Consider the following 20476-nt stretch of genomic DNA (forward strand, 5'->3'; position numbering starts at 1 on the left):
TATATTGTTCTACATCTTCCAGATGTTTGGATTTATCTACAGACTAATGATTAATCTCGCATGAAGAATGATAATATTATAACAGATCACAATTTTTGGGTAAAATTATTCAATTTTAAAAAAATATATATAGCAATTATATTATTCTGACAAGACCAATTTTTTGTTTTTTCCTCCCCTTTTTCCCAAAAAATATAACTTTGTTTTTTTCATTAACAGACTGAGGGCTTGTGTTTTGTGGGACTAGTTGTTGTCTGGAATGACAACATTCAATTTACCACATAAAGTATTGAAAAATGGGGAAAAAAATCAAAGTAAGGTTATTATTTTTGTTTGGGTTTTTTTTATGAACATTTAAAAAAAATGTGGTTTGTGAGACCATTTTCATCTTGCGAAGACCTAATTTTATAAAATGATCCCATTGATGGAGTTGTCGGCTTTCTCTTGTGGAGAGATCAGTAGTTACAAGTTTCTGATTGCATTTTTGGGAGGGTAGTAGAGTGACCCAAAAAACACAACCATGGCACTTTAATGTCCTTTACAGCATTGACCCGACGTGTAATAGATTTATATATAATGAAAGATTGTACTTATGTCAATGCAGCAGAAACAAATATTGTTTTACGCTTTTTCTTTTTTATAGTTGGCCAGAAAACCACAGAACCTTAAGCAGAAAGTGACATGAATGAGAACATCTGCCCGGCTTGTACCGGATCCGGGGGTGTTACGTACAAGGCGAAGGTCCCAGAATAAGGATTTGCTTCATTTTGGTGCAGAGTTTCTAGTAGTTTCTGGTTACTACTGTTACAGGCAGATGCCGTCTGCATAATACAGCCAGCACCGCCTCAACCCCCTCCATGCATGTGGACCCCGGCACAAACACTCAGGTACATCCTTTTATGCTAAGACATTAATAATTCTACAATTATCACACACAACTTATATACAGAAACCTCCCAACCGTCCCAGATCCAATGGGACTGTCCGGCTGTCGCTGGAGGTCGGGGCTATGTCCTGACGAGCTGTGTTCTGTCAGGACAGTCAGTGTAGTACAAGAATGTCTCATGCCGAGCATGCTGCTGTGATCGCTCCTGGAGAGGGGCAGCATCCGCTCCGCACGCCTCGTACACTCCCGGCTCCGATCCGCACGCCTCGTACATGCCCGGCTCCGCTCCGCACGCCTCATACACGCCCGGCTCCGCTCCGCACGCCTCGTACACGCCCGGCTCCGCTCTGTACTCCTCGTACACACGCGGCTCCGCTCCGTACACCTCGTACACGCCCAGCTCCGCTCCGCACGCCTCGTACACGCCCAGCTCCGCTCCGCACGCCTCGTACACACGCGGCTCCGCTCCGTACACCTCGTACACGCCCAGCTCCGCTCCGCACGCCTCGTACACGCCCAGCTCCGCTCCGCACGCCTCGTACACACACGGCTCCGCTCCGTACTCCTCGTACACACGTGGCTCCGCTCCGTACTCCTCGTACACACGTGGCTCCGCTTCTTACGCCTCGTACACACGGCTCCGCTCCGTACAGACGCGGCTCCGCTCCGTACGCCTCGTACACACACGGCTCCGCTCCGTACTCCTCGTACACACGTGGCTCCGCTCCGTACTCCTCGTACACACGTGGCTCCGCTTCTTACGCCTCGTACACACGGCTCCGCTCCGTACGCCTCGTACACGCGCAGCTCCGCTCCGTACGCCTCGTACACTCGCGGCTGCGCTCCGTACGCCTCGTACACGCGCGGCTCCGCTCCGTACGCCTCGTACACGCGCGGCTCCGCTCCGTACGCCTCGTACACGCGCGGCTCCGCTCCGTACACCTCGTACACGCGCGGATCCGCTTCGTACACCTCGTACACGCGCGGATCCGCTCCGTACACCTCGTACACGCGCTGATCCACTCCATACACATGCGGCTCCACTCCGTACGCCTCGTACACACACGGCTCCGCTCCTTATGCCTCGTACACACACTTCTCCGCTCCGTACGCCTCGTACACGCCCGGCTCCGCTCCGTACGCCTCGTACACGCCCGGCTCCGCTCCGTACGCCTCGTACACGCGCGGCTCTGCTCCGTACGCCTCGTACACGCGCGGCTCTGCTCCGTACGCCTCGTACACGCGCGGCTCCGCTCCGTACGCCTCGTACACGCGCGGCTCCGCTCCGTACGCCTCGTACACACACGGCTCCGCTCCTTACGCCTCCTACACGCCCGGCTCCGCTCCGTACGCCTCGTACACACGCAGCTCCGCTCCGTACGCCTCGTACACGCGGTTCCGCTCCGTACGCCTTGTACACGCGCGGCTCCGCACGCCTCGTACACGCGGTTCCGCTCCGTACGCCTCGTACACGCGCGGCTCCGCTCTGTTCGCCTTGTACACGCACGGCTCTGCTCCGTACACCTCGTACACGCGCGGCTCCGCTCCGTACACCTCGTACACGCGCGGCTCCGCTCCGTACACCTCGTACACACGCGGCTCCGCTCCGTACACCTCGCACACACGCGACTCCGCTCCGTACCCCTTGTACACGCACGACTCCGCTCCGTACACCTCGTACACGCGCGGCTCCGCTCCGTACACCTCGTACACACGTGGCTCCGCTCCGTACACACGTGGCTCCGCTCCGTACACCTCGTACACACGCGGCTCCGCTCCGTACACCTCGTACACACGCGGCTCTGCTCCGTACACCTCGTACACACGCGGCTCTGCTCCGTACACCTCGTACACACGCGGCTCTGCTCCGTACACCTCGTACACACGCGGCTCTGCTCCGTACACCTCATACACACGCGGCTCCGCTCCGTACAGACGCGGCTCCGCTCCGTACGCCTCGTACACACACGGCTCCGCTCCGTACACCTCGTACACACACGGCTCCGCTCCGTACACCTCGTACACACGCGGCTCCGCTCCGTACACCTCGTACACACGCGGCTCTGCTCTGTACACCTCGTACACACACGGCTCTGCTCCGTACACCTCGTACACACGCGGCTCTGCTCCGTATACCTCGTACACACACGGCACCGCTCCTTACGCCTCGCACACCCGCGGCTCCGCTCCGTACGCCTCGTACACGCGCGGCTCTGCTCCGTACGCCTCGTACACGCGCGGCTCTGCTCCGTACGCCTCGTACACGCGCGGCTCTGCTCCGTACGCCTCGCACACCCGCGGCTCCGCTCCGTACGCCTCGCACACCCGCGGCTCCGCTCCGTACGCCTCGCACACCCGCGGCTCCGCTCCGTACGCCTCGTACACGCGCGGCTCCGCTCCGTACGCCTCGTACACGCGCGGCTCCGCTCCGTACGCCTCGTACACGCGCGGCTCTGCTCCGTACGCATCGTACACGCGCGGCTCTGCTCCGTACGCCTCGTACACGTGCGGCTCTGCTCCGTACGCCTCGTACACGTGCGGCTCTGCTCCGTACTCCTCGTACACGTGCGGCTCTGCTCCGTACGCCTCGTACACGTGCGGCTCTGCTCCGTACGCCTCGTACACGCGCGGCTCTGCTCCGTACGCCTCGTACACGCGCGGCTCCGCTCCGTTCGCCTCGTACACGCGCGGCTCCGCTCCGCTCGCCTCGTACACGCGCGGCTCCGCTCCGCACGCCTCGTACACGCGCGGCTCCGCTCCGTACGCCTCGTACACGCGCGGCTCCGCTCCGTACGCCTCGTACACGCGCGGCTCCGCTCCGTACGCCTCGTACACGCGCGGCTCCGCTCCGTACGCCTCGTACACGCGCGGCTCCGCTCCGTACGCCTCGTACACGCGCGGCTCCGCTCCGTACGCCTCGCACACGCGCGGCTCCGCTCCGTACGCCTAGTACACGCGCGGCTCCGCTCCGTACGCCTCGTACACGCGCGGCTCCGCTCCGAACGCCTCGTACACGCGCGGCTCCGCTCCGTACGCCTCGTACACGCGCGGCTCTGCTCCGTACGCCTCGTACACGCGCGGCTCCGTACGCCTCGTACACGCGCGGCTCCGCTCCGTACGCCTCGCACACCCGCGGCTCCGCTCCGTACGCCTCGCACACCCGCGGCTCCGCTCCGTACGCCTCGCACACCCGCGGCTCCGCTCCGTACGCCTCGTACACGCGCGGCTCCGCTCCGTACGCCTCGTACACGCGCGGCTCCGCTCCGTACGCCTCGTACACGCGCGGCTCCGCTCCGTACGCCTCGTACACGCGCGGCTCCGCTCCGTACGCCTCGTACACGCGCGGCTCCGCTCCGTACGCCTCGTACACGCGCGGCTCCGCTCCGTACGCCTCGTACACGCGCGGCTCCGCTCCGTACGCCTCGTACACGCGCGGCTCCGCTCCGTACGCCTCGTACACGTGCGGCTCCGCTCCGTACTCCTCGTACACGTGCGGCTCTGCTCCGTACGCCTCGTACACGTGCGGCTCTGCTCCGTACGCCTCGTACACGCGTGGCTCCGCTCCGTACGCCTCGTACACGCGCGGCTCCGCTCCGTTCGCCTCGTACACGCGCGGCTCCGCTCGCCTCGTACACGCGCGGCTCCGCTCCGTACGCCTCGTACACGCGCGGCTCCGCTCCGTACGCCTCGTACACGCGCGGCTCCGCTCCGTACGCCTCGTACACGCGCGGCTCCGCTCCGTACGCCTCGTACACGCGCGGCTCCGCTCCGTACGCCTCGTACACGCGCGGCTCCGCTCCGTACGCCTCGTACACGCGCGGCTCCGCTCCGTACGCCTCGCACACGCGCGGCTCCGCTCCGTACGCCTCGCACACGCGCGGCTCCGCTCCGTACGCCTCGTACACGCGCGGCTCCGCTCCGTACGCCTCGTACACGCGCGGCTCTGCTCCGTACGCCTCGTACACGCGCGGCTCCGTACGCCTCGTACACGCGCGGCTCCGCTCCGTACGCCTCGCACACCCGCGGCTCCGCTCCGTACGCCTCGCACACCCGCGGCTCCGCTCCGTACGCCTCGCACACCCGCGGCTCCGCTCCGTACGCCTCGCACACCCGCGGCTCCGCTCCGTACGCCTCGTACACGCGCGGCTCCGCTCCGTACGCCTCGTACACGCGCGGCTCCGCTCCGTACGCCTCGTACACGCGCGGCTCCGCTCCGTACGCCTCGTACACGCGCGGCTCCGCTCCGTACGCCTCGTACACGCGCGGCTCCGCTCCGTACGCCTCGTACACGCGCGGCTCCGCTCCGTACGCCTCGTACACGCGCGGCTCCGCTCCGTACGCCTCGTACACGCGCGGCTCTGCTCCGTACTCCTCGTACACGTGCGGCTCTGCTCCGTACGCCTCGTACACGTGCGGCTCTGCTCCGTACGCCTCGTACACGCGTGGCTCCGCTCCGTACGCCTCGTACACGCGCGGCTCCGCTCCGTTCGCCTCGTACACGCGCGGCTCCGCTCGCCTCGTACACGCGCGGCTCCGCTCCGTACGCCTCGTACACGCGCGGCTCCGCTCCGCACGCCTCGTACACGCGCGGCTCCGCTCCGTACGCCTCGTACACGCGCGGCTCCGCTCCGTACGCCTCGTACACGCGCGGCTCCGCTCCGTACGCCTCGTACACGCGCGGCTCCGCTCCGTACGCCTCGTACACGCGCGGCTCCGCTCCGTACGCCTCGTACACGCGCGGCTCCGCTCCGTACGCCTCGCACACGCGCGGCTCCGCTCCGTACGCCTAGTACACGCGCGGCTCCGCTCCGTACGCCTCGTACACGCGCGGCTCCGCTCCGAACGCCTCGTACACGCGCGGCTCCGCTCCGTACGCCTCGTACACGCGCGGCTCTGCTCCGTACGCCTCGTACACGCGCGGCTCCGTACGCCTCGTACACGCGCGGCTCCGCTCCGTACGCCTCGCACACCCGCGGCTCCGCTCCGTACGCCTCGCACACCCGCGGCTCCGCTCCGTACGCCTCGCACACCCGCGGCTCCGCTCCGTACGCCTCGTACACGCGCGGCTCCGCTCCGTACGCCTCGTACACGCGCGGCTCCGCTCCGTACGCCTCGTACACGCGCGGCTCCGCTCCGTACGCCTCGTACACGCGCGGCTCCGCTCCGTACGCCTCGTACACGCGCGGCTCCGCTCCGTACGCCTCGTACACGCGCGGCTCCGCTCCGTACGCCTCGTACACGCGCGGCTCCGCTCCGTACGCCTCGTACACGCGCGGCTCCGCTCCGTACGCCTCGTACACGCGCGGCTCCGCTCCGTACGCCTCGTACACGTGCGGCTCCGCTCCGTACTCCTCGTACACGTGCGGCTCTGCTCCGTACGCCTCGTACACGTGCGGCTCTGCTCCGTACGCCTCGTACACGCGTGGCTCCGCTCCGTACGCCTCGTACACGCGCGGCTCCGCTCCGTTCGCCTCGTACACGCGCGGCTCCGCTCGCCTCGTACACGCGCGGCTCCGCTCCGTACGCCTCGTACACGCGCGGCTCCGCTCCGTACGCCTCGTACACGCGCGGCTCCGCTCCGTACGCCTCGTACACGCGCGGCTCCGCTCCGTACGCCTCGTACACGCGCGGCTCCGCTCCGTACGCCTCGTACACGCGCGGCTCCGCTCCGTACGCCTCGTACACGCGCGGCTCCGCTCCGTACGCCTCGTACACGCGCGGCTCCGCTCCGTACGCCTCGCACACGCGCGGCTCCGCTCCGTACGCCTCGCACACGCGCGGCTCCGCTCCGTACGCCTCGTACACGCGCGGCTCCGCTCCGTACGCCTCGTACACGCGCGGCTCTGCTCCGTACGCCTCGTACACGCGCGGCTCCGTACGCCTCGTACACGCGCGGCTCCGCTCCGTACGCCTCGCACACCCGCGGCTCCGCTCCGTACGCCTCGCACACCCGCGGCTCCGCTCCGTACGCCTCGCACACCCGCGGCTCCGCTCCGTACGCCTCGCACACCCGCGGCTCCGCTCCGTACGCCTCGTACACGCGCGGCTCCGCTCCGTACGCCTCGTACACGCGCGGCTCCGCTCCGTACGCCTCGTACACGCGCGGCTCCGCTCCGTACGCCTCGTACACGCGCGGCTCCGCTCCGTACGCCTCGTACACGCGCGGCTCCGCTCCGTACGCCTCGTACACGCGCGGCTCCGCTCCGTACGCCTCGTACACGCGCGGCTCCGCTCCGTACGCCTCGTACACGCGCGGCTCTGCTCCGTACTCCTCGTACACGTGCGGCTCTGCTCCGTACGCCTCGTACACGTGCGGCTCTGCTCCGTACGCCTCGTACACGCGTGGCTCCGCTCCGTACACCTCGTACACGCGCGGCTCTGCTTCGTACACCTCGTACACACGCGGCTCCGCTCCGTACACCTCGTACACACGCGGCTCCGCTCCGTACACCTCGTACACACGCGGCTCCGCTCCGTACACCTCGTACACACGCGGCTCCGCTCCGTACACCTCGTACACACGCGGCTCCGCTCCGTACACCTCGTACACACGCGGCTCCGCTCCGTACACCTCGTACACACGCGGCTCCGCTCCGTACACCTCGTACACACGCGGCTCCGCTCCGTACCCCTCGTACACACGCGGCTCCGCTCCGTACCCCTCGTACACACGCGGCTCCGCTCCGTACACCTCGTACACACGCGGCTCCGCTCCGTACACCTCGTACACGCTCGGCTCTGCTCCGTACACCTCGTACACGCGCGGCTCTGCTCCGTACACCTCGTACACACGCGGCTCTGCTACATCCACACTGTAAACCCTTCCTGACCCCACACATAAACTTCAGCTCATCCAGCACCATGACAACCAGCACAGCAGAGTCCTGCATCCACTGAGGCCCCTGATCATGTGACCCGTGACTCCTCCCCTCCTGTGACCTCATCACAGGTCCTGTGCGCACAGAGCAGCCATATATGTGGTGGCGGCTCTGCAGGTGGAGGTATGTGGAGACCCCATTACTGGGCGCAGGGGGCATTAACCCCTTCAGCACGAAGACCCTTTTTGGGTCTTGTGTTGCCCCTTTATAAGAATCATAAGGTTTTTGTTCTGTTTCCTGTAATAGATACATACGACCCAACTATGGAGACAGGAAGGAAGGAAACGTATTGTTCTCATAGTACAGGACCCCTTTACTGCCCCACAGTGTAATGCCCCCATTATGCCCCTTATGCAGGATGTATGATGCCCCCACACAGTGTAATGCCCCCATTATGCCCCTTATGCAGTATGATGCCCCCCACAGTGTAATGCCCCCATTATGCCCCTTATGCAGTATGTATGATGCACCACACAGTGTATGCCCCCATTATGCCCCTTATGCAGTATGTATGATGCCCCCACACAGTGTAATGCCTCCATTATGCCCCTTATGCTGGATGTATGATGCCCCCACACAGTGTAAAGCCCCCATTATGCCCCTTATGCATTATGATGCCCCCCACAGTGTAATGCCCCCATTATGCCCCTTATGCAGTATGTATGATGCCCCACACAGTGTAATGCCCCCATTATGTCCCTTATGCAGGATGTATGATGCCCCCACACAGTGTATTGCCCCCATTATGCCCCGTATGTAGGATTTATGATGCCCCCACAGTGTAATGCCCCCATTATGCCCCTTATGCAGTATGTATGATGCCCCACACAGTGTAATGCCCCCATTATGTCCCTTATGCAGGATGTATGATGCCCCCACACAGTGTAATGCTGCCATTATGCCCCTTATGCAGGATGTATGATGCCCTCATTATGCCCCTTATGCAGGATTTATGATGCCCCCCAGTGTAATGCCCCCATTATGCCCCTTATGCAGCATGTGTGATGCCCCACACAGTGTAATGCCCCCATTATGCCCCTTATACAGTATGTATGATGCCCCAACACAGTGTAATGCCCCCATTGGGTTCATGGATAACTGGGCCGACTTCTCAGTTGGCTACAGGTTCTACGCTAGGGACGGGCTGCACCTCAATGGGGAAGGTGCAGCTGTGCTGGGGGAGACAATGGCTAGATGGTTGGAGGAGTGTTTAAATTAGGGATTGGGGGGGGGATTCATTTTATTGGTGGGGAAGATAGTGCAGATAGTGACCTGGGCACAAATAAAGAATTTGGGGGTGGGGTTAGGACAGTCAGTATAGTAAGAAGGAATAGAGGTACAGAGAGATACATAAAATGCATGTACACTAATGCCAGAAGCCTCACCAACAAAATGGAGGAATTAGAATTAATTTTGTTGGAAAATAATTATGACATGATGGGGATATCTGAGACATGGCTGGACGAGAGCCATGACTGGGCAGTTAATTTACAGGGCTATAGTCTGTTCAGAAATGACCATACAAACAAGCGAGGGGGGGGGGAGGTGTTTGTATGTAAAATCATCCTTAAAACCCTTCTTGCGGGAGGATATATGTGAATCTAATGGAAATGTAGAGTCCCTGTGGGTGGAGATAAGGGGAAGGGGAAAAATTAATAAATTGCTGATAGGGGTTTGTTATAAGTCTCCAAAATTAATGGAAGCAGCGGAGAATATCCTCATAAAGCAAATAGATGAAGCAGCGACTTAAGGAGAAGTCATTTTTATGGGGGACTTCAACTACCCTGAAATACATTGGGGGACAGAAACCTGTAGTTCAAGCAAAGATAATATGTTTTTGACAACCATGAGAGATAATTACTTTTCACAACTGGTTCAGGACCCAACTAGAAGGAGGGCACTGCTAGACCTAATATTAACCAACAGGCCAGACCGCATATCAAATATACGAGTTGGGGGTCACTTGGGTAATAGTGATCACAAAATAATAAGTTTTCATGTATCCTTTAATAAGATGTGTAGTAGAGGGGTTACAAGGACACTAAACTTCGGGAAGGCAAATTTCCAATGGTTGAGAGATGATCTTAGTGCAATAAACTGGGATGATATCCTGAGACATAAAACCACACAAAGCAAATGGGAGACATTTATTAGCATCCTGAATAGGACCTGTGCACAATATATACCCTATGGGAATAAACATGCTAGAAATAGGAGGAAACCACTATGGCTAAATAGAGCTGTAAGGGGCGCAATAAGTGACAAAAAGAAAGCATTTAGAGAACTAAAGCGAGTAGGTAGTGATGAGGCAGTAAATACAGAAAATTAAATAAATTCTGTAAAAACCAAATCAAGGCAACAAAGATTGAGACAGAAAGGCTCATTGCCAGAGAAAGTAAAAATAATCCCAAAATATTCTTTAACTACATAAATAGTAAAAAAACTAAAAAATGATAGTGTTGGCCCCCTTAAAAATAGTCTGGGTGAAATGGTGGATGAGGATGAGGAAAAAGCCAATATGCTAAATTATTTTTTTTCAACCGTATTTACACAAGAAAATCGCATGACAGAAAACATGATCAGTATTGACAAAAATTCTCCATTAAATGTCACTTGGATAACCCAGCAGGAAGTACGGCGGCGTCTAAAAATCACTAAAGTTGACAAATCCCCGGGCCCGCATGGGATACACCCGCGAGTACTGCAGGAATTAAGTAATGTCATAGATAGACCATTATTTTTAATCTTTAAAGATTCCATAATAGCAGGGTCTGTACCACAGGACTCGTATAATGATATGAAAAATGAATTCTTTAATGAAATGTTCATTGTTCTTAAAGGTAATTTTTTCACAAATAGCAATCCATACAATGTGTAGATAATTTTTTGATATATAGCGCTCTTACTGCATGAGGTCTGGGTGACCGTTACCCTGGGCGTTCTCTGCATAACACAATACACCAGCAATTCGTGTCTGATGAAGGTCGTAGTTTGACGACCGAAACGTTACACATTGTATGGATTGCTATTTGTGAAAAAATTATCTACACATTGTATGGATTGCTATTTGTGAAAAAATTACCTTTAAGAACAATGAACATTTCATTAAAGAATTCATTTTTCATATCATTATACGAGTGCCGGATTATAAATTTTTATATTTAGTCAGGAGTGGTATCCTTTCCGAGCACCATTTTTTCCGGAGTGACGTGTATCTGAATTTGTACCACAGGACTGGCGTATAGCAAATGTGGTGCCAATATTCAAAAAGGGGACAAAAACTGAACTTGGAAATTATAGGCCAGTAAGCTTAACCTCTACTGTGGGTAAAATCCTGGAGGGTTTCCTAAGAGATGCTATACTAGAGTATCTGAAGAAGAATAACCTTATGACCCAATATCAACATGGGTTTACGAGGGACCGTTCCTGTCAAACTAATCTGATCGGCTTTTATGAGGAGGCAAGTTCTGGACTGGACCAAGGAAATGCAGTGGATGTTGTGTATATGGACTTTTCAAAAGCTTTTGATATGGTTCCACACCAAAAGTTGATACATATATTTTCCCCTATCCCCATTGTTCTCATTTTATGTATGTGTCTTAAGAACTGGCTCAGTGATAGGAAACAAAGGGTGGTTATTAATGGAAGACACTCAGACTAGGTCTCAGTTAACAGTGGGGTACCACAGGGGTCAGTATTGGGCCCGCTTCTTTTTAACATATTTATTAATGACCTTGTAGGGGGCATACAGAGTAATATTTCAATATTTGCAGATGACACTATACTCTGCAGGGTAATCAATACAGAGGAGGACAATTTTATATTACAGGAGGATCTATGTAAACTTGAAGCTTGGGCTGATAAATGGCAAATGAGCTTTAATTTGGATAAATGTAAGGTAATGCACTTGGGCAGAGGAAATAAAATGTATAATTATATGCTTAATTGTAAAACACTGGGTGTATTGGTGGACGACAAGCTCACGTTTGGTGGCCAGTGTCAGGCAGCTGCTGCAAAGGCAAATAAAATAATGGGATGCATTAAAAGAGGCATAGATGCTCATGAGGAGAACATAATTTTACCTCTATACAAGTCACTAGTGCATCCACACTTAGAATACTTTGTACAGTTCTGGTCTCTGGTGTATAAGAAAGACATAGCTGAACTAGAGCGTGTGCAGAGAAGAGCGACCAAGGTTATTAGAGGACTGGGGGGTCTGCAATACCAAGACAGGTTATTACACTTGGGGTTATTTAGTTTGGAAAAACGAAGGCTTAGGGGTGATCTTATTACTATGTTCCAGTATATGAGGGGACAATACAAAGAACTTTCTACTGATCTGTTTACTCTGAGGCCTGAGACAGAGACAAGGGGGCATCTTCTACGTCTGGAGGAAAGAAGGTTTAATCATAATCACAGACTCGGATTCTTTACTGTAAGAGCAGTGAGACTATGGAGCTCTCTGCCGCATGATGTTGTAATGAGTGATTCACTACTAAAATTTAAGAAGGGCATGGATCCCTTTCTTGAAAAGTATAATATTACAGGTTGCACTAACAGCCTGTAGTACTGTAGTATGGCTGAAGGGGATTGGCTATTGATAAACTCAAAACAATATAAAATACTAAGCAAAATAAACGGGATCAGAGATTCTTTTGAATCCTCCCATACAGAGCACTGTTGTCTCCGTCTGGTTCCCTGTTGATTTGCGCAATCAACATAATAATTTGACACTCACTTGGTCAACCGTGATGGGCCATTGCCCTCCCTCAACAATATATACTAGATTCCTTGATAGGGCGTTGATCCAGCGAACTAGTCTGATTGTCGTATGGAGTCAGGAAGAAATTTTTTTTAATGTCGAGCTTAGTGTTTGCCACATGTTTTTTTTTTTTGCCTTCCTCTGGATAAACATGTTAGGCTATGGGTTGAACTAGATGGACTTAGTCTTATGCTTCTACTAGGGGTTCAGTCTCTCTACCCTTATCCATATGTATGTCACTTGACAAATGGTAAGGTTTTTAATATTAGTTAGGACTGTCCCTTAAGGGTTGCCTTAAAATGGCGGGATAGCTTTTACATTATTTTGATCAAAATTATGTTAACTAAATACCCTTTATTATTTATTATTTTTTTGCACTGTGCGATTTATCCATTTACTTTCAGTTATTTGGGTATTTTGCTTGTTTTTGGTTTTTCTCTGTCTAGTGGCCTTATGTGAACATGCATTTACATTTTGCATGCACATCAATTTACATTTCAGTTCAGACTCGCAGGTTTTTTTTCTGGATCAACATGTTAGGCTATGGGTTGAACTAGATGGACCTAGTCTTCCTTCAACCTTAAACAAAAAAAACAAAAAAACTATGTTACAGAAAACGGTGCAAAAATAAAAATAAGAACTATTCTTGTACTGCTGTCTGTTTGTTCATTCTACCTTACAAAAATCGGAATAATGTTCAACTCACATTTATCCTGCGCTCTCCACTGAGACCTTACGTCGGGATGTCCATGTAAATTACCCAAAACTGAGATTCAGACAAAACCCCGGACGGAACCACTCACTTATGAGGCCGATGAAGTCACTTTGGACTCGTCTCTGTACCAGTGGTCTTCCATTATTTTAAGCTTCTTTTTAGCGCACAAGTGTGGGCGACCACAGATCTGTGCACACCTAAAAAGATGGATACCACCGGAGCTGATGCCAAACAGAGCGCAAAGTGTCTCCATCTGCCTCTTTATGGTGGGTGGGTCTATTAAGGGTTTCGTTTGAATCGCATTTTTGTGGAATTTACACGGAAACCCCGCGGTAAGTGCTCAGAGTTGAGCACAAGTTTGTGATTACAGCCTTATTCTGGAAGCTATCAAAAAATCTATTATGTGTCCCAAAATGTTACCAATAAAAAACCCTAATTTATCCCGCACAAATCCAGCCCCACTGAGGTCCATTATCTGTCACTGGAACTAATAGGGGGTTCCCACGTTACTGGTAGAACAAACTCTGAAAAGCGACATGGCTCCCTTCCCCCTCGATTAAAATCCATTGGATTCTGCTCTCCCAAATCCAAATGCCCCTCCTTCTGAGCCACACTGTGCCTAAACCACAATAAGCGGCCACATGTTTGACATTGTCATAGTGGGGGGAGAGCACTTAACAGTTTATGGGTGCGTATCGCCAGAAGCACAAGCTGGGCACAATGTATGAGGGCGCTACAATATATGGAGGCACTACACTGTATGGGGGCACAATGTGTGGGCATTAAACTGGAAGATTTGCAATTCTCCAAAAAAAGCCTGACTTGGATTTTACAAAATAGTCACTGCAGCCGTAGATGAATTCATTGAGAGGTGCAGTTTCTACATTGAGGTTACTTTTGGGGTTTTTCTGCTGTTCTGACACCTTCAGGTCTCTGCAAATGTCGCCTGTAAACTATTCTACCAAAATCTGTGCTGCAAAAGCCAAATGGCACTCCTGCCTTCTCAGCCCTGACGTGTGGCCTTAAAGTATTTCTGATGACATATGGGGCATCACTGTGTTCGGACGAAATTGTGCAATAAATTATGGGGTCCAGTTTCACCTATTAACCCTTGTGTACCTGAAAATTTGAAGCAAATACAATAATAATATTTTTACCACTAAAATATAATTTCCATGTTTCAGTGTTGTATCATTGCGTTCGGAATAAATTATGTAGCAAATTATGGGATCCATTTTCACCTATTATCCATCGTGAAAATTACAGATTTGGGGCTAAAACAATATTTTCGTGAAAAAAATGACAATTTTCCATATGACGACCTAATGTTATCAAATTATGTGTAGTACCTGTGTGTTCAAAATGCTCACTATACCCATGGATAAAATCCTTGAGGGGTGTAGTTTCCAAAATGGGGCCACTTGTTGGGCTTTTCCACTGTTTAGGCACATCAGGGGCTCTCCAAACGCGAAATGACACCCGCAGACAATTCCATCAAAGTCTGCATTCCAAAACGTCACTCCTTCCTTTCTGAGCCCTGCCGTGCGCCCAAACAATAGTTTTCCTCTATATAGGGGTATCAGCATACTTGAGAGATTGAACAACAAATTTTGGGATTCAATTTCTTCTGTTACCCTTGTGAAAACAAAGACATTTGGGGCTACAATTATATTTTTGTTGAAAAAGTTTAATTTTTTTATCTTCACTTCTCTATGCTCTAAACTTCTGTGAAGCACCTTGGGGGTTCAATGTGATCACCACATATCTAGATACATTCCATGAGGGGTGTACTTTCCAAAATGGGGGGACTTATGGGGGGTTTCCACTATTTAGGCACATCAAGGGCTCTCCAAACGCAACATGGTGTCCGGTCTTATTTCCAGCCATTTTTGCTTTCAAAAAGTCAAACTATGCTCCTTCCCCTCCGAACCCTGCCGTGCACCTAAACAGTGGTTTTCCTCCACATATGGGATATCGGCATGCTCAGCAGAAATTGCACAACACATTTTGTGGTCCATTTTCTATTATTATTTTGTGAAAATAAAAAAAAATTGGGTCTGAAGTAAAATTTATGTGAAAAAAGTTAAATGTTTATTTTTTACTTCCACGTTGCTTCAGTTCCTGTGAAGCATGTGACATAACTCTGATTTAGGGGCATAAGAATTCAAAGTTTGAAAATTGCAAAATTTTCTTCAAATTTCCAATTTTTTTTTACAAATAAACGTAAGTCATATCGAATAAATTTTACCACTATCATGAAGTACAATATGTCGCTAAAAACAATCTTTGAATTAGTAGGATCAGTTGAAGCGTTCCGGAGATAATGCCTCATAAAGTGACACTGGTCATAATTGTAAAATTTGGCTTGGTCAATAAGGTCAAAATTGGCTCCGTCACTAAGGAGTTAAACAACTCTCTTTAGTGCGATCATACAACATACAAGCCTCTGCTTTCTCAGATGATGCACTGTTCTACTGTAGTGCTGTGTACTATCACTGCTTGTCATGTAACACTACCGGCCCCATACACAAGAGATAAGTGTTGGCTGAATGGTCATTTGGCAGACGGCTATCTCTCCTGACTCTCCCATACACACAAATATTCCAGCTTTCCTGTGATCTGTATCAGAGTCGCCTCCAGACTCCTCTAGTGGAGGATTTTTTACAGGAAGAACAAACGGATTAGCCTCTGAAATTCAGGATGCCAAATCCTTCTCTGCCCTGACATCAGCTGTCAGGAGGCCCCCAAATACATTATATAGTCAACCAAACCCCGAAATCAGTGCTTTCATGCAACTTCAGTCTAATGTGCTTATATTTGACCACATACAGTACAGACCAAAAGTTTGGACACACCTTCTCATTTAAAGATTTTTCTGTATTTTCATGACTATGAAAATTGTACATTCACACTGAAGGCATCAAAATTATGAATTAACACGTGGAATTGTATACTTAACAAAAAAGTGTGAAACAACTGAAAATATGTCTTATATTCTAGGTTCTTCAAAGTAGCCACCTTTTGCTTTGATGACTGCTTTGCATACTCTTGGCATTCTCTTGATGAGCTTCAAGAGGTAGTTGCCAGAAATGGTTTTCACTACACAGGTGTGCCCTGTCAGGTTTAATAAGTGGGATTTCTTGCCTTTATAAATGGGGTTGGAACCATCAGCTGTGTTGTGCAGAAGTCTGGTGGATACACAGCTGATAGTCCTACTGAATAGACTGTAAGAATTTGTATTATGGCATTAAAAAAGCAGCTAAGTAAAGAAAAACGAGTGGCCATCATTACTTTAAGAAATGAAGGTCAGTCCGTGCGAAAAATTGGGCAAACTTTGAAAGTGTCCCCAAGTGCAGTTGCAAAAACCATCAAGCGCTACAAAGAAACTGTCTCACATGAGGACCGCCCCAGGAAAGGAAGACCAAGAGTCACCTCTGCTTCTGAGGATAAGTTTATCCGAGTCACCATCCTCAGAAATCGCAGGTTAACAGCAGCTCTGATTAGAGACCAGGTCAATGCCACACAGAGTTCTAGCAGCAGACACATCTCTTCAACAACTGTTAAGAGGAGACTTTGTGCAGCAGGCCTTCATGGTAAAATAGCTGCTAGGAAACCACTGCTAAGGACAGGCAACAAGCAGAAAAGACTTGTTTGGGCTAAAGAACACAAGGAATGGCCATTAGACCAGTGGAAATCTGTTCTTTGGTCTGATGAGTCCAACTTTGAGATCTTTGGTTCCAACCACCGTGTCTTTGTGTGACTCAGAAAAGGTGAACGGATGGACTCTACATGCCTGGTTCCCACCGTGAAGCATGGAGGAGGAGGTGTGATGGTGTGGGGGTCCTTTGCTGGTGACACTGTTGAGGATTTATTCAAAATTGAAGGCATACTGAACCAGCATGACTACCACAGCATCTTGCAGCGGCATGCTATTCCATCCAGTTTGCGTTTAGTTGGATCATCATTTATTTTTCAACAAGACAATGACCCCAAACACACCTCCAGGCTGTGTAAGGGCTATTTGACCAAGAAGGAGAGTGATGGGGTGCTACGCCAGATGACCTGGCCTCCACAGTCACCAGACCTGAACCCAATTGAGATGGTTTGGGGTGAGCTGGACCGCAGAGTGAAGGTAAAAGGGCCAACAAGTGCTAAGCATCTCTGGGAACTCCTTCAAGATTGTTGGAAGACCATTTCCGGTGACTACCTCTTGAAGCTCATCAAGAGAATGCCAAGAGTGTGCGAAGCAGTCATTAAAGCAAAAGGTGGCTACTTTGAAGACCCTAGAATATGACATATTTTCAGTTGTTTCAAACTTTTTTGTTAAGTATATAATTCCACATGTGTTAATTCATTCAGTTTTGATGCCTTCAGTGTGAATGTACAATTTTCATAGTCAAGAAAATACAGAAAAATCTTTAAATGAGGTGTGTCCAAACTTTTGGTCTTTACTGTATATTAATTGGGTACTGCCAAATTACATAGACATCCAAAAAGACAGAGCGTATATAAACCCAATAGAGTAAAACGTAAATGTTTATGAATCAAACTTTACAAAGACAAAAATATATTAAAATTCAAGAGTAGGGGATACAAAACAGAGTGACACCTCACCCAGTATAAATTAGAAATGGTACCCCTGAGTATGTCACAATTACAAAAATTCATGTGATATAAAAAGAGATTAGTTACTTACCGGTAACGGGATTTCTCGGAGACCATGACAGCACCACGAGAGTGGGAATCTGCCCACCAAGGACAGGAAACCTACAGGCTTAAAAGGGGGCGGCCCTCCCTCTCGCCTCAGTTTGGATTACAGAGCATTGAGAGGACCGCCCGGTTAGTAGACATAGCAATATAATCATGAAACAAACAGTATATACATTTTCTTACAACACCAATGTGTGAGAATAAAGAATGAAAACAGATAAGAAGTGCTCCCAAAAAGGGGTGAAGGGAGGGAATATAAGGGTGCTGTCATGGTCTCCCGAGAAATCCCGTTACCGGTAAGTAACTAATCTCTTTATCGGTCGACCATGACAGCACCACGAGAGAATTGCAGAGATGAAGATTCTAGGTAGGGACCACTGCTTGGAGCACCCTTCTCCCAAATGTGAGGTCAGACAAAGCACCCAGATCTAGTCTATATTGCTTATAGAAGGTAGATGGAGAAGACCAGGTAGCAGCCTTACATATGTCCTCCATCGAGACGCCAGACCTCTCTGCCCATGAGGTTGCCACCGCCCGGGTAGAGTGAGCTTTCAGGCCACGCGGTGCTTCCTCTCCGCTGGATACATAGGCTAGTGTAATGGCCTCCCTAGTCCATCTAGCTATGGTGGATCTAGAGACCTTAAGCCCCTTCCTAACCCCCTGATAGGAGATAAACAGGGAACTATCTCTCCTAAAGGGCTGAGTGACAGAAATGTACCTAACCACACACCTTCTCACATCTAAAGCATGGAAATCTGCTTCTCTCTGATTACTAGGGTTCGGGCAAAAAGAGGGTAATATTACTTCCTGAAGTCTATGAAACCGGGAAGCTACCTTAGGCAAGTATGCTGGATCTGCTCTAAGAATTATTCTGTCGTCCAGGACCTGGGTGAAGGGAGGGCCAGAGGACAGAGCCTGAATATCACCAATCCTCCTAGCAGATGTTAGGGCTACAAGAAGTGCTGTTTTGAGGGTAATAGATCTCAGGTTTAGGTCCCATGGAACGACATTAGTTTTGGTAACCGGCCTGGACCTACCTACTGCTTTTATAAAGCGGGAAATCCAATAGTTTTCTGCGAGGACACAGTTATAGAGAGCACCTAGTGCCGACACTTGGACCTTCAAGGTGCTCGTTGCTAACCCCAGCTCGAAGCCCCTTTGTAGGAACTCTAAAATCTTCCCAATTGGCGCTCCCTTATCCACTTAAGATTTAGAAAAGGATAAAAACTTGTTCCAAATTTTTGCATAAATTTTGGTAGTGACAGGCTTTCTACTACGTAATAAAGTAGATACTAGACTCTGGGAAAAACCTTTTAGTTCTAGCAGGGACCTCTCAAATTCCACGCCATCAAGTGGAGGCCCGGAGCTCGCGGATGGAGCACTGGACCCTGGCTGAGGAGATCCGAAACGTGGGGCATGACCCAAGGGTCCGAGACGGACATGATCCTCAGGCATGAGAACCAGGGCCTTTTGGGCCAAAAGGGGGCGATCAAGAGGACCCTTGCCTTGTCCTCTCTGATCTTTCTTAGCACCATAGGCAGAAGGTTTAACGGTGGGAAGGCATAGGCCAGACTGAAGTTCCAAGGGATTTGGAGAGCGTCTTCTGTCAGGGGCTTTTCTCTCGGATCTAGGGAGCAAAAAACCTTTGTCTTCCGGTTTTGCTTTGTGGCGAAGAGATCCACCACCGGAAGACCCCATTTCCGGACTAATAGGGAAAAAATGTCCTGTTTTAGTTCCCATTCGCCTTGCCTTAAAAAATGACGGCTTAAGAAGTCTGCCTTTGAATTTTCTTTCCCTTTGATGTGGAGGGCTGTCAAAGAGAGGAGATGGCGTTCCGAGATCTGAAAGAGATGATCCGCCACTCTCATTCGCGATCCAGCACGAGTACCCCCCTGATGGTTAATATAAGCTACTGCTATATTATTATCGGACAGGATCCTAATGTTCTTATTGTGAAGGAATGGTAAGAAATGATTAACAGCCCTATCAACTGCCAGTAGTTCCCTGGTATTAGAGGAAAGAGCTCTCTCAGCGTCCGACCAGAACCCCTGGGCAATCATATCCCCCAAGTGAGCTCCCCGTCCATGTAGACTTGCGTCAGTTGTAATTATTTCAGATATTCTGACCACCCAGGGAACTCCTTGAGATAAATTTTCTAAATTCACCCACCACTGTTGAGAGTCAATAGACAAAGGAGATAAGAACATCCGTCTCTCCAAGTGCCCACGTAACGAGACCTCATTCTGCAGGACGTCCCACTGTAAAACTCTGGAGTGGTATTGTGCCCACATTATCCCCGGCAGACAAGATATTAGGGTACCAAGTAAGGACATTGCAGCCCTAAGGGACATGACCAGGTTCGCAAGAGCTCCTTCCACCAGCCTTTTGACCTTCTGTTTTTTGGCTTCTGGAAGGAAACACATCTGGAGGTCTGAGTCTAGCATGATACCTAGGAACTGCTGTACTCTCGAAGGGACTACCCTGGATTTCTCCAGATTTAGAATCCAGCCCAGGTCTTCCAGAAT

At 51.3% G+C, this 20476-nt stretch overlaps 1 protein-coding gene across 2 annotated transcripts in view; it reads left to right on the forward strand.

The window, feature by feature from the left end:
* The first annotated feature begins 647 nt into the window (after positions 1-647).
* Positions 648-20476, forward strand: part of LOC141201585 (uncharacterized) — a 50301-nt gene continuing 30472 nt past the window's right edge. For both annotated transcript variants that reach the window (XM_073663576.1, XM_073663577.1), the window contains exon 1: positions 648-887. In XM_073663576.1, the coding sequence (XP_073519677.1) occupies positions 858-887 (30 nt within the window). In that variant the 5' untranslated portion in view covers positions 648-857. The remainder of the gene's footprint in view (positions 888-20476) is intronic.

This window comes from Phyllobates terribilis, unplaced genomic scaffold, assembly GCF_046119375.1.
Source record: "Phyllobates terribilis strain yellow unplaced genomic scaffold, ASM4611937v1 Scaffold_119__1_contigs__length_5224398, whole genome shotgun sequence".
Classification (NCBI taxonomy): Eukaryota; Metazoa; Chordata; class Amphibia; order Anura; family Dendrobatidae; genus Phyllobates; species Phyllobates terribilis.